Source organism: Psittacula echo (assembly GCF_963264785.1).
Source record: "Psittacula echo genome assembly, chromosome: 17".
NCBI classification, from domain to species: Eukaryota; Metazoa; Chordata; class Aves; order Psittaciformes; family Psittacidae; genus Psittacula; species Psittacula echo.
Genome location: NC_137753.1, coordinates 3,497,653 through 3,512,186, shown reverse-complemented (window position 1 = coordinate 3,512,186; position 14,534 = coordinate 3,497,653). Strand labels below are relative to the sequence as shown.

General features: G+C 42.1%; 1 protein-coding gene across 9 annotated transcripts in view; it reads right to left on the bottom strand.

Moving 5' to 3' along the window:
* Nucleotides 1-14,534, bottom strand: part of MTOR (mechanistic target of rapamycin kinase) — a 64,151-nt gene that overhangs the window by 45,024 nt on the left and 4,593 nt on the right. For 6 of the 9 annotated variants that reach the window (XR_013958165.1, XM_080631023.1, XM_080631024.1 and 3 more), the window contains 24 exons: nucleotides 14,311-14,445; nucleotides 13,595-13,870; nucleotides 13,160-13,268; nucleotides 12,144-12,330; nucleotides 11,829-11,957; nucleotides 10,799-11,043; nucleotides 10,412-10,627; nucleotides 9,678-9,883; nucleotides 9,039-9,161; nucleotides 8,596-8,685; nucleotides 8,409-8,501; nucleotides 7,749-7,883; nucleotides 7,305-7,434; nucleotides 6,852-7,102; nucleotides 5,949-5,990; nucleotides 4,823-4,909; nucleotides 4,100-4,267; nucleotides 3,756-3,868; nucleotides 3,206-3,368; nucleotides 2,860-2,952; nucleotides 2,002-2,148; nucleotides 1,046-1,188; nucleotides 656-818; nucleotides 370-515 (listed from right to left, as the gene is read on the bottom strand). Coding sequence is in view for 8 of the 9 variants with exons in the window: in XM_080631023.1 (XP_080487149.1) it covers nucleotides 370-515; nucleotides 656-818; nucleotides 1,046-1,188; nucleotides 2,002-2,148; nucleotides 2,860-2,952; nucleotides 3,206-3,368; nucleotides 3,756-3,868; nucleotides 4,100-4,267; nucleotides 4,823-4,909; nucleotides 5,949-5,990; nucleotides 6,852-7,102; nucleotides 7,305-7,434; nucleotides 7,749-7,883; nucleotides 8,409-8,501; nucleotides 8,596-8,685; nucleotides 9,039-9,161; nucleotides 9,678-9,883; nucleotides 10,412-10,627; nucleotides 10,799-11,043; nucleotides 11,829-11,957; nucleotides 12,144-12,330; nucleotides 13,160-13,268; nucleotides 13,595-13,870; nucleotides 14,311-14,445 (3,590 nt within the window). In the remaining variant the exon portion in view is untranslated. Of the gene's footprint in view, nucleotides 1-369; nucleotides 516-655; nucleotides 819-1,045; nucleotides 1,189-2,001; nucleotides 2,149-2,859; nucleotides 2,953-3,205; nucleotides 3,369-3,755; nucleotides 3,869-4,099; nucleotides 4,268-4,822; nucleotides 4,910-5,948; nucleotides 5,991-6,851; nucleotides 7,103-7,304; nucleotides 7,435-7,748; nucleotides 7,884-8,408; nucleotides 8,502-8,595; nucleotides 8,686-9,038; nucleotides 9,162-9,677; nucleotides 9,884-10,411; nucleotides 10,628-10,798; nucleotides 11,044-11,828; nucleotides 11,958-12,143; nucleotides 12,331-13,159; nucleotides 13,269-13,594; nucleotides 13,871-14,310; nucleotides 14,490-14,534 lie in introns of all 9 variants that reach the window. The other 3 variants (XM_080631025.1, XM_080631029.1, XM_080631026.1) reach the window with 3 other exon arrangements.

Sequence of the window (14,534 nt, the reverse complement as noted above, 5' to 3'; positions counted from 1 at the left end):
AGCAGAACTTGATGAGAAATTTTATTTAAGAACTTCAGCTTTTCTGGCTTATTTATATGTAGGTGTAGAAATCTGTCTCATTTAACTTACAGCCCCCCCACGAGATCACATATTGAACTTGAAGGGTGAAAAGTAGAAACTGGAAGACCCCACTTCTTCTTGCACAACTTCCCACAGCTTCTATCATGATTTTAACCAAACAGAAGGGCAGAACTCAGAAGTTAGGAGCGTACATCTGCAAGCTAGTTAGTAAGCCTACAACATCTTGTGGCAGAGTGTGAAACCCTAAGAACTGTCTAGATTCATCCCAATGGTATCCTAACTTGGGTACTGATGCAAGAGCAAAAGTCTTATCAGTTGTGGTCCTACCTGATAAGAGATTCTAGAATGGCTGGGGTTGGACCCTTCTGAAATTCCAGCTCCTTGTAGTGAAGGGCTTTGGCATATGCTCGACATTTTGCAGCTCTTTCCCCAAGGAGGACAATGCCATTATCATCTCTCAGAGGCAGTGGACCCTGGGTAGAAGCACACACATCAAAAGCATGATGAGTATAAAAGAGCAGAAAGTATGCATGAACTCTTCACACCCTTTCCATAGGCTAGACATCAGCCAGCTTGCCAGCATTAGAGAAGAGCTGCCCAACAGCATCTCTACCTTGTCACTGTGTTCCATGAATTCTGCCAAATTCAGCAGTGTCTGAGTGACTTCTGCAATGTCCTGAGAAGTTAAGGCCAATTCAATGCTTCGGATCAGCTCATCCTGCTGGTCTTCATTCAGTTCAGACCAGCATGAAACAAAAGCAGCATTGAAGAGATCTCTGAGGAGGGAAGCAAAAGAATGAGAGGTGAGCAGATACTCAAAACTACTTCAGGCTTTGCTGTTTTTCCAGCTTCACTTACATGTGCCTTACATTATGCCTAGACTAATATGCAGGAACTATCTCTATTTATGGAACCCAAGAGCTTTTAGCTTTCTTTTTCCTTATAACATCTGGCTTGCACTGCAATTTCAAGTGATCTGAAAAACAAAACAGAATTACTCTACCGAGCCATGGGGTTATATGCCTGAGCCAGGGCCCAGCATGAGCGCAAGGATGGTGAGGAGGAATCCTTCAGCAGCTCCAAACTCAGTCTTCTTAACCATTCCAACCAGTCATCTTTGGAAACTCTTCTTGCTGCTCCCCAGGCCTGCAGAACAAAGCAAGATGGTGCAATTACCAAATGAAGCACCATCCAAAAGCAGAAGAAATCCATCAGCAGGCAGCATTACTTCTTTACAGCTCCCAATCACATTGCTGAGATTCCCTTCTCAATGCCCAGAAATCCATTATCTTTGTCAGATAATTTGCAGTACTTCAGTCTGAATGCTAAGAAATCTTCCCTAAATGTATGCCTGTCATAACATGCCAAGTATTTAACATGAATAATTCTTTTCATACAAAAATACATCAAGAGCTGAAGCCATTGTTGAAACTCCAGCTTAAAAATACTTAATGCACTTAGCATTAAATTTTTCAGTCCATCATTTTTAAACTAATCCATCCCACTACTGAACGGAGTGCTACGTGCATTTACTGTTCAAACTAGCCAGTGCTTAGCTATTAAGTTCTGTATTGGCTTCAAGAGTATATAGTACTAAGATACAAGTGGCTGATGAAAAAAAGGCAGAGGCTTTGAAACAGATGCCTCTAGAAGCTACAGATGATTCCTTGTGATCTAGGAAGTCTTGTTCATACTGAACATAACAAGGAAGTGTCAAGATTACTTCATGGCCATTAACAGTCTGATAATTCAGCTGCTCCTATCTTTCAGGTTGCTTAGCAGCTTCTTCTTTTAAAGAGTCTCAGACACTACTTTGAACTCAGTTTTGTACAGAACTGGCAACAGAAAAGAGATATAAATAAATGCAGTTCAGACGCACTGGACAAACTCCTTAGATGTTACATCAGCTCCTCTGTTCAGTAGCAAACTCAGTTTCAGTGTGCAATTCTCTGGTCTTACCTTCTGCAGGTTGATGGTGCTAACATGCAATTTCTTCATGGGTCCTGTTTCCACAGGACCACTAGCCAAAGTTTCTCCCTGGTTGCTTCTCAGCATTCGGTGTTGATAAATCAGAGGATCCTCTTCTTCATCAGCAAGAGTATAGCCCTACAATAAATAGCTTACAATGAAGATCATACCCACATACACAAAAGCAATTTCCTACAAGCCAAATGGATGACAAAGTCAGAGCACTATCCAATCTCACAGTGAAATTTGTGAAGCAACAGTGTTTCACTGCAATAATTACACCTTATAAACCAAAGAACTCTAATAATATTTCTTTTCTATTCAACTTAACTGTTAGGAAATCTTAGCTCCTAGTATTAAAAGCCAGAATAACACACCTTAAAACAAGCACTCCTTCCTATTTGACTCACTAGGAACAGCAACAGCAATGTGCTCCTTGCGTGCTGCTTGTTCTACCTTAATCAAGTCGCAAACCAGCTACTGAGATTTTGAAATGTGGGACAGCCTATGGAAAATACTGAGATAACAAGGTCTGCTTAAGTCCTGAAACTGTGCAAAACCTCGGGTAAATCCATGTTTAAGAACCACTGAGAAAAAAAAGTAATGACAATGGCTACAATTTTAAGTTCTTACCTAGTACTTGCAGTGATTTTTCTATTAGAATTAATAGCAGTAATAATTTTCCTAATGCAATCTCAGTCTCCTTTAAAAGCTGTACTTCACACACAAATACAGCAACAACCATTCTTCATTTTCTAACTCAAAATGAAGTTTCCAACTACATCCCTCTCATCACAAAAAAAACTCCAAAGCATCCTTATGCAAACAACTACATACTCATTAACTCACCTTTACAATTCTGCAGATAAGAACATCATAGCGTTGATGGTTAATTCTGTGTCGCACCAGAACTTTGTTCACCATTGGGATAAAAATCTGGTACTGTACAGGGGAATGCATCAAAAGCTAGTTACTCAGTGACACCAAGTGCAGTAATATCCCACCTTTGATTCATTTCTCTTATTAAACAAACAATTCTGACAGCTTGATTTCTGTATTCTTGATTCCAGAAACAAAGAGAAGAAAAAACTGTTTTCTTTAAAATCCAGAAAGAGTGCACTACAAATATTCACCTTTAAAGCCTTAATCTTTGTGACAGTCCCTCCTTAGCTTTCAAGTCTAAGAAGGGTATTACCTTCTTTCCCAGCTGGAACACCAGAGAGGAAAGTGTGTCCATTGCAGTTGTTCGTAGCTCAGGGCTCTGATCTAGTGTTCGCACGATGGGATGAATAATCCGTGAGGCATAATCAGTGAAATCCAGGGACTCTGTCAAGCGGTCCACTGTTTCTAGAGCAGCTCTGAAGTCAGAGCAAAAAGAAGAGAGGGCTTATCTCTTGTGGTATAAAACAGGAGAAATGAGATGTAAAAACACGAGTGATTCATTCTGTCTTCCTAAGCATCAATGGTAATAGGAAAAACAGGTCACAGGAACTCTATAATGCAGCTAGTACTTACAGAACAGCTTGCAAGTTGCAGTGACTAAACTACTGACAGGTAAGAACCAGAAATTAATAGTCTATGCCCAAGAAGAGTTACTAACAGTGCTGTAACATTCAACCATAATCATTTAACACAGAGAAAACACAGGGAAGGAACTAAGTGGTATTTCATTCTACATGTGGCTAGAGCAGCCATTGGAGAATCACAAGGGAAAAAAAGGAGACTGCAAAGTCACCAACACTTACTTGCGAGCCACCACTGGAACATCTGGGGCATCAAATAGCTTTACAATAGGAGGTAGTAACAAATGAAGGTAGTCATCCAGATTAGCTCCAAAGAGCTGGATCGCATTCAATAGCTGGAGGGAAAAATGATCCAACGTGACTCGAAGTCATGAAGAGATGCACCTTAAATAAGTCAGTATCCAGTGAAAAGTTGCTACAACCCTGCACTTGAAACAAGGTGCTGTCCGCATCATATCACACCAAGCCACTGCTGAACTGCACCTCTTCCTTTGCTTGCAGCACACAAGCAAGAAGCCCTGCTGCGGCATGGCACATTGGGCATGTTCTTGCAGATTCCCACTCACCTTGACAGAGACAATGCGACTCTGACTGTTGTCGTGCATGAAGACCCGTAACATGTGAGGAATGAGCTGAGGCAGATAAAGTTTGAATTCACCTCCTAGCGCCACCACGATCTGCTCAATGAGTAGGATAATTGTGCTCTGGATGGAATTGTTCATGACCCAGAAGTCCTGCAGAATCAAAAAGTTAAACAGTTCTTCAGCTGAGCTGTATCAATTACAAGAAAAGCAAACTGCAGGAGACAGTCTCTAGATGAATTCAAGACTGCAGGCAACGACTGTAGTACCCCTATAGAACAATGTAAATTGGCAGTTTTGGTCTGTTTTTAAAACACTTCCTGCCTTCAGCATATTTATAGCTGTTGAAAACCCCTAGGCAACCAATGTTTCCTAATCCTTCTGTTTGCAAACAGTAAGTGAAAATGAAGTGAAATGCCACCTATTTATGAACTCCAAACACCTCTTGCTAAACCTGTGTTTCTGAAAGTATTAACTGCACAAAATCCAAGCACTCAAGAGAACTCAGGCACTAACAGAACCTAGGAGCTGCTCTTATATGAAATGATGTATATTATTGTCACAATTACATCTTGTTTCAAAAGGCAATTATTCCCTCAAGTACATGGAATTCTGCATTTCTATGAGTTTATGAAGTGATCGATACATTTGATAACAAAAACACTATCCACATTTTCTGGGAGAAACTGGCTTAAAGACTGCACTCACCCTCATCAGGGTGACAATTTCATCCATATAGGGGCGAATATGACTTCTCACAAAGGACACCAACATCCCTAGCTGCTGGAACAGGAACTGGAAGGAAGAAATGTGTAGTGATTAATGCAGCTTATTCAAATATCAAAGCAACTCTGGGTAAACAGCATTTCACAAGCCAAGTGCAAGCTCATTTACCAAACAAATTGCATGCATAGCTCCTACATGCTCAAAATCTGGGGTTAAATTCTTGGCAGCTTCATCTCGCTGGTTTGGGTTTTTGGGGGTGAGTGAGGGGGGAGTGGTTTTGGGGTTTTCAGTTGGGTTCTCCACCCACCCCCTTGCAACAAAAATTCTGTGATTGCAAAGCTTTAGACAGCCAAGCGTATAAATAGGGGGTTATAACGTGTCAGCAAACTCAGTGTCAGAACAGACTTGCAAGCACAAATCCTTCAACTACAGAGCTTTGTAAATTAGATTTGAAGGATGCTTCCAAAAATTTAGCCCCTCATCTCTTCCCCCTGCCTGTAAAGCAAACTGACATACATTTTAAGATACTCTTTCTGTACTCTTTCCCATCCCCACCAAGATATACTGGTGAAAAGTTACTGGGGAAGAGAGTTCGGTCCTTGCCAGAAGTATCACACTTCTGAAAGATGGCTGATTGTACCATAGAAGGATTTTGACTGAGACAACTTTATTTGGATTTACTATCACAGTTTTGCAGTTTCTTTTACCCCAATACAATCTTATGCACTCACTCAAGACAATGAATTTACTTTTGAGATTGTTTGAGGGTTAAATGACTCTGTCCACAAGGTAAGTGTATACAGTCTTTTTTCCTCTAGGAAAATAGGAACATGTAAGTTATCATATATTAAATTTCAGTTCTTCATGCAGTATTTGAAGACTATAGTGACAAAATACAAAGCAGAGCTCAGGAAAAAGAGATAACAGATTTTTGTGAAAACTAAGTAAGAAACAACATCAGCTTCTTCAGTGAGAGCAGCACACCTTCATTTACCAGAAATGAACCCTGAGCTCTTGTACTGTCCCTTTCGTTTTGGTGTAGTGAGAGGATGCTTACATATAGGACAAGGACCTGCCTCCTTTAGGCTTTAGTGTCACGCGTACCCACCTCTGCTCTTCTCCCCAGTACACTTTCACCATCTTCTTTTACCTGAAAATTTTTAAACAGAGTGTGCACAACTGCATAGCTTTCAAGCAAGTTAGATCAGTCAGGTCTAGGAGTTCGGCCAACCCAGGCGTGTGAGATGCTTTCCTTCCAATCTGAGTAGTAGTTCAGTCTGGGAGAAAACAGCGGTTCTATAGCAGGGTTGGGATTCTGCTAAAGGAGCACCCATCCCACCTATAAAACACAGTACCAGTAACCAGTACAAACTGTCCTTCCCACCCGGGATTTCAGCTGCCTGAGGAAAAGGTTTGGCAAACAGCAGCCGTCTCTGGTCAGGCGAATCTTAAGCCCATTATTATCTTCACACAATTCTCATTTCCTTCTAAAACTGTAACTGAAGTGGGAAGGAAGAGAAAGCACTGCTGTGGCATCACCACCCACACTGCTCTGAATGTTAGCAGACTGCAGCAAATTGATTTTCCTGCTCACAGATGAGCCAAAGTACATGGCTGCATCAGAAATTTAAAGAATGTGACCCAATTATTTAAGAATACTGTTTGCAACAGTACGTTAATGCAGAGATCACTGAAAGCTCTGCAAGCTGCACAGGCTGTTTTCCTGAACAAAACCAGCTCGATAAAAAAACAAAGCAGAATCAAATATTGCCTTTTTTAGGATTATGCTCAGAAGCAGCTGTTTCAATAAGAAGCAAAAAAATATTTCCACTGAATATTCTACCAAATGCTCACAGGAAAGAAAAAGCAAAGCTGAACCTCACTTCTGCAGCATGCTTGGCAGCAACACATAGCACAGCAATGCCCAAAGCCAGTTGCATTCTCTTAAAATATGGATTCTTAATTTAGGGCAGTGGAACAGGAAGGAAGGAGTGGTCCCTAGTACACTCACCTCTCTGATGGCACCATCACAAACCCGTATTACGTTAAGGAACGTAGGCATGACCTGGGGCAAGAACTGCACACACTTCAGCCCAAGAGACTTGAAAATAAAGGTGATGGCCTGAACTACCATGGTGTGGTGCTGGGACAAGGATTGGTCTCGGAAAATTCTCATCAGTGCCACCATAGAGACAGCTGGATAGAACTCATCCAGAGGGAGGTTCCCCATGTTCACCAACATCTCACTGGTACTGTAGTCCGCTAGGAGAAAGAAGGGAGTGTCACAAAGTGCATGTTAAATGGTCTTGAGTTCCACTTCAGAAGCATCTGAGTATTAGAAGAAAACATGTACTCTAATAATTTGTTAAGAGGAGGAGACAAACTGGCAACAACAACAATAAAATAACCAAGATTTGTTTGTAGATCATCAAGCTACGAACTTGAAAGGAATTCAGATGCTTACAAGAATCCTGGCTGGATTTGGACTCCGAGAGGCTGACAGCTGAAGCATCTCGTGACTGATCAATCATGCCAATGTTCACCTTGTGTTTGTAAGGGTCCAAAGCACCCAGCAACCCTAATACACGAATAGCCTGATAAGACAGAAACAAAAGGAAATCCATCAGAATTTCAACACCAAAGCAAAAGTCAACACATGAACCCACATGTTTGGAAAGGTCCTGAGGATAGAAGAGAGAGGATCTGGAACTAAAGTGACTGCCTGGAAAAAACATCAATGCTTTCCATTCAGCTGCTGGAGGCCATTTCACTGTTAATTTTGCTTATTGTACTTCTATCAGCCACAATTATCTCCCCCCATCCAAATTCATGCAGATGCATTTATTTGACAGCTCTTTCTCCATCAAAGACTTCTAGAGATGGTTGTGCGATAGCTTCATGTTCATACCTCTCGACGGGTGCCCTGGTTCTGCTCAGTCTTCAGGAAGTTCAGAAGCACCTCCAGCAATGTTGGGTACTTTCTGTATGGTTCCACCACATAGCCAGTGCTGGCCACAAGTTGTCCCAGTGTCCAAAGAGCCACCTGGAAAGATCAAGCCCAGAGAAGATTAGTTTTGACCAGGGTATTTATTATGTCTCCCGAATTCATCAGTCATTCAACTGCTGTAGTTTCCTTGAGCATTTCAGGATCTGCAAATGAGCATTTGAGGACATTGCAAACCATAGTCCATGGTTTGAAACTGTCTATAAAGAGCATTTTTTTAATAGATAATAGTAAAGAAAGTAAACAATTTGTCTGACTGCCACAATTGCCCTCACTCAGAGATACGATTTGAGCAGGCATTCAACTCAGTGAGTCAACCTTCCACTAAAACCTGATTCCTTTAATGTTTTTATTCTTCTTCTTTTCCACATAACAAGTCTGTACTATGTCACAACTGCAGTCCTGTGTGCCTGTGTAACCTATGTGCCATGAGCATGACCATACACTCCACTAGAGACTGGAGTGATTTAAAGGTTCATTTTAGCAGCCATGATGGGACATACGGATATTCCATCACAGCTTCGGCCACAGATGGCAAGTTCAGCGCAGTTGTCAAACACTTACTTGTCTTTTAGCCAGCAGAGAGGAATCCTGTAGCATGTCCATAATTATAATGAAGAGCTCATCCACCCACTTCCTCATCTCCAGCCCACTGACCTATAGAAAGATAAAAAAAACCCGAAGTCCTCCTTCTAGCATTGCCAAAAGCTTAACAACAAGCATGACAAAGAGGTACCTGCTGCATCCCTACCTGTGCAAGCTCCCCTATGGTCGCTAGGACATTGTTAATCACTCCTGGATTTGGATCTGGATCAGGATCTTTCAGTTTCACAATCAGTGCCTGGTAGGTGACAGAAAAACATGTTAGAATGTGTTTAGAAGACTCTTTGTTATACATACAGTACTCAAAACCATCTTTCTTTTTGTTTATGCCTGCAACTGATTCCACAGGGGCTCAACTAGTATAATGGGGAGCGTTTCAACAGTAAATGAAACTTTGTTTTCACAAACTTAGGCAAACCAGAATCAAGTTAGGCTACACTGTCGCATACATGCATTACTGTGGTAACATCCACGTCAATCCATTTTTTTCCTGCTATGATGAAGCAAAAGAACTGCAGCTCCTCAGGGTGATGTATCCACTTGCTGTATCATCTCACTCCAAAACCTCTAGGAAATGTACAGAGACTCTACCTTAAGGATAGGCTCCATATAGGGACGAATGAGGCGTGGAGCATTAGAAACCAGGTGACCCAACATCCTAGCACTTTGCTCTTTAATCCTGCCAACACCACTGTGTTCCAGCTCTGTTAGAATCTGCAGAAAAGACAATGGAAGCATGAAAACAGGGAAAATCAGAGGTAGGCAAAAATTCTTTGGATTTCCTCCTCTCCTGTCCACATAAAGAAAAAATTACCTTAACACTTGTAAATGGGATTCTACGTTTACACCCCATCCAGTCATTTACATCTAAACGAAGCTAAAATTAATTAGCATAAAGCTGAATAGATGGCTCCAAAACCATCTACGTTTATGAAGTGGTGCCATCCATTCACCTAAAAGCAGCACAGAACATCCTTCCTCAATACAGATAGAAAGCACTCCAGCATGATGAATGTGGGGTGAAGTAATGACTGCTATCCTTTCCTTTCCAGTATGTCCTTAGAACTTCAGTCCAAACATAAACCACTAAAAAGACTTACTGAAACCTACTGAGGAGATATTCCGCCACTCTCTCACACATTCACTACAGTTAGATAGCCCAGTTCTTTAGCACCATCTTAGTCTCAACACTAACTACCCTACTTTCACAGCAGGCACCCCCTTCATTACCTGGATTAACATCTTGCGCAGGAAAGGCATGACAAAAGCAGGGTTCATGCTGCTCAGGCGACCCACAGTACAGATGGCCAGCTCTCGGATTTCAAACACTTGATCATTCAGGGCCACAAAAAGAGCTTGCAAATTCTCTGCCTGGGCAAGGTGAGCATCAAAGCGCTCATCCAGAGAAGCCAACACGCAGAAACGTATATCAGGGTCTGCAAGAACACATTTGTTTCTCTTTAAATGCAGGAAGCTCCTGTTCTTATTGCTCTTAATCACAAACTAGCCTCAAATTCTTTACAACCTTAGAGAAATGCCGAGAGCTTTCCCAGCATGAGACACACTACCCTCAGTGTTTCACACACAGGAGAAACAAGGCAGGTCAGCCCAACAAATTCAGTGCTGCTCAGCACTGCCCTGATAACCAGATTAGTACAACGCCAACCTCGTCTACCTACAAGTGGTACATCTGGAGCAGCGAGCAGAAAACACTGCACGGCTCCACCTAGTTCAAAGGATTACCAAGGGCAAAGTTGGAGCATTTTGCACTAATGTTCTATTGAAACCTCAAAAATCAAGATCTGGGAAGATAACTGGGGAGAACTTTTCAATTTATAAAGAGAAACAGCTTAGGTTAGTGGCAAATATGTTCAAATTCAACCACAACCTCGATATCATCACCTGCTCACATGCTAAAATTAACATGTGGTAAAAGAACCCTTTTCTCTGAACCCCACACTAACCTGGGTCGGTTATTCCAACCACAAGCAGTTTGCTGAGAACATCAGCCACAACCTGCACTGCTGTCTGGCTGACCACATGGGCATGACCACTGATCAAGTGGATGGAAGGTGTGAGCAAACGAGAGCAAGTGCGGGCTGCTTCCATCCGGATCTCCTTGTGTTCACTGTTCAGAAAGTGGTCTGCACAGTGCCGGACAAACTGAGTCAGAGAGTGGCCTGGAAAGAAGAAGATGGGGATTTTAACACAGGTTTACACCTCAATTACTGGTCTTACCAGGGAAGAGATGCTTAAGCAAAGTGCTCCGAGTCTTCCTGCTACTTGTATTCTGATGCACCAGTGTTTATACCCAATACCCCTTGACCCCCTGCTTCTTTATTTCATCTTACCTTCGAACTCAAAGCTACCCAGTGTACGAAGGGCAAGAGTGATGCTACCCACATCACTGGCCTCTGGGATGTTGGTGAGGCTAGGGGAGGCAAGCTGGTGGGCAAGGCCCTTTGGCATGCCTGGATGTCGCAGAGGCTTGTGCATCAGAACAAGCGAGAGCATTTTCAGCAGCCCATCCTGGATATCCTTCTTTAGCTGAGGGATCTGACGGCTCAAGTCATACAGCACAGCTGTTAGAGCAGGGCTGAGGGTAAGAAGCAGGCAGATAGTTATTGGAACAGAAATCATGAAGTGCATATTTCACCTTTTTGCCATCAGAAGATGGCTGTGGGCATTCACAGATCACAGCAACGCCTGCCAGCAGAGCACAGAGGTCCTTGTGTGAACTTGGGAACGTGAGATGACCTTCTATGAACTTGGTGAGCAAATTGCCAGTATTACAGCTACACTAGGCAATACTGCTAAAGTAATTACAAATCTAAGTGATTCCTTATACTTAGATGCAAAGGCAACTAAATTCATTTCCGGATGGCAACATTAATCTAATCTAAAAAGCTCTGTGCTACCTGGATACGTCCTCCATGCCCTCACATAGCATCATGAGCTAGAAAATTTCCCAGGAGGAACTGTCAGTGCCAAGGATGAAAGAAGCTAGAAGCAAATATTCAGTGCTTCAATTCTCCTTCCCTGCCAACTGGATAGAGAAGAAATGTGCTGGCCTTTAGAAGCTTTCTAAATTTTTGCAGGCTGTTGCTAAATGTGTTTAAGTAGTGGAAAGCAGAGAAGATTGCTTTTGAATTCACTAGTTCTACAAAAATATTTCTTTACATAGAGACCAATGCTCGTAAGTAACTCAACAGACACATGAACACTTAAAACATTCTTTTGAAAGTTACACTGACCTTCTGAAAGATCATTTAAAAGCAATAATCTCCCTTCTCAATTTGAAGACTTGTAGGGTCTCATTCTGTGTGGCCAACAATGCCATCCAGTGGCTAACAAAAATATGCTCCCCTGCCCTGTACTTACCTCAGGCCCACAGCCAGCATAGGCTCCAAAAGCTCTTTGATGTCCTGCTGGATACTGGGTCCCATGGCTCGTGCCAGCATACTAATGCATGTGAAGACTGTGGCATCAACCTGTACAGACTTCTGCCTCCTGGAAAGGGACCACATATAAGTTAATGAGGAGGAGCTGCTATTTTTCAAACATCTTCTTCCCACGTCTGTGTTATCAGTCTTACAGAAACACCTTTGATTTTAATAGCATAATTTGATCCCACATCACAAAACTTATACAAAGAACAAGTGTTTCAGTTCTTTCCTCTAACCTTCACATACTTACTTGTGGGCAAAGTCCTTTGGTGGAAGAGCTGCTTTTATGATTTCAAGGACTTTTGGCAGGTAAGCTTGAAACTCAGATCTCACAGCCACAGAAAGCAAACCCAAGGCCTGGAAAGCTGCAGTTCGTTCCTTCTCCTTCTTCACACAGCTGAGAACATGATTCATGGTGTCTGGAAGATACTGATCAGCTGCCACAAGAGAGAACGATAGAGACATTGCAACTCATTTAGGCTTATACAGTTGCATCACATTTGCAACTAAACCTTTACAATTATCAAACTAGGAACAGACACAGCCATATAAAATCTGCTGCCATAAGCAGCTGCAAACACATGCCACCATATAATAAAGTTTTCAAAGCCCAGAAGTTTTGAAAAAAATAAATCACCAAAATAAAAGAGCTATGAGGGGAAAAAATACCATTGCAACAGGTTTTACACACAAGTAAGATTCAATCATCTTGTTTTCAGAGGGAGTGACCAGAAACTTGGAGTAACTCAAAGTCTGTTCTAACTCACTTAGAGCAACTTGGTGACTCATTTCTAACTCTGATACTCTCCTAAGCTTGCTTGATAAATCAACTGAACTGGCAGGTATTTGTCATTTTTACTTGATATTTCCTGGCACATGCAATAGAGAAAAAGGAAGACAATTCTGCTGATAATATTCAGGATACACTGAAGTGGAAGCAAGAGAGCAGAGTTCAACCGTAAGTCTGGCATACCGAGAAAAAACAAACCAGGAGGTTCTATCTCTTATGGTGTTTATCACAGAATTCAGACAACAGTTTTCAGTCCCATTTTCTTCATCAGAGCAACATTTTGGCATCATATATCCAGTCACACTTATTCAGAAAAAAAAAAAGACTGTCCTCCCACAGAGGAATGTGCTCATCTTACAAGCACCACATTTGTACTGCTGCATTGCCTGCGCAAGCTCATCTGGACCAAAGAGAGCTGGATAACTTCCAGCCCAATTTCAGCAGCATTTCTTACATCCAACCATCTGTCTTGTCACCTGTGAATGCTGAAGGACGGAAAGCCGCCAACCGTGGTAGCAGATTGAGAACAGTCATCTGGATCAAAGAATTTTTGCTGGTTCTGCACTTGAGAACCCACTGGCATACCTGAAAGGAGATACATTTGGGCTTTGAAGGATGGCCATTGGCAATAGCTCACAATCATTTACTACCTGGGTGCTTTAAGGCATTCTACTGACATTTGGCTTCACAGTCCATCAGAAAGATGGATAGTTAAGATAGCTTCCAAAAAAGTAAATCACTTGTTCCTGGAGGGACAGTGACAAAGCCAGGATACACATAATTAATGCGTTTTCACACCTCAATTCAAAACTAGGCAGTACTGCCTGCTAAGTAAGGACACGGAGGACAATCACTCTGCAAGCAACCAGTGTTGTGAATGTTGGTAGACAAGTTGAAGAGTGAACACTCACTTGATCAAACTTCTCTTCCATTAGATCTCTGCAGCATCGACTTTCTACCAATGTAGACTTTGCTGGGACAGGTGAGGTTGCAAAACCCATGATTCCTTGGTGAGCACTGTACCCCAGGAGACCAGCCAAAGCATTTGACTGAGAGGGCTGAAGAGACTGGAAGCTAGTGAAGGGAGTGATGTGACGAGGTTTGGTACTGAAGCCCATCAGGTCTTTGCAGTACTTGTCATGCACAAGCTGCTGCTGAGTGATCTCTTCCATCTCCTCTCTAAGGCGCTGGATAAAGTAGAAAAGCATGTTTTACAATAAAACTCCCAAAACATGGATGAATAAGAGATTCCCAATACTGTGCTACCCAAACCTCTTGAGCAGCATCCTGTATAATTGATATCCAAATGGCTGTACAGCTTTAACTATGCAAAATCCAGCAAAAATATTTGGGTATCTAACACACAAGAGTCTTCATTCCATATAAAATTCTTTCCATTCTAATTAATCCACTTGATAGCACTTTCCATCAGAGTTTAATACGTACTCAGCCCAAACCAGTCACCGCTATTTCTGACACACTTCAATTTGTAATGCTCCAACTCCTTGTTCAGATGACCTTTTAGCCCTACAATCCCATTTCAAACACAATGGAGCATTTCCACAGATTGCTGAGTTGCTACACATTGTCAATCAAGCCATAGTCCCCATCTTGTTCATCTGCTCACCTCTCCCTCCATACTGCTGATTCTCACTAGCTCATTGAGGATCAGTAAGGCACCATGGATTCGGTCATCACGGTTCATTCCCTTCTCTTTGGCCAAAGTCTCATCAAAGCCTTTCTCAGCCTCTTCATATGTGTGCTTGGGGGAAAGAAAAAATCTCAGTGATCATGCAGAAACAAAGCCTGTGGAAATAAAGTAGTACTGCCAGTCAAGGGTTACTGATGGCC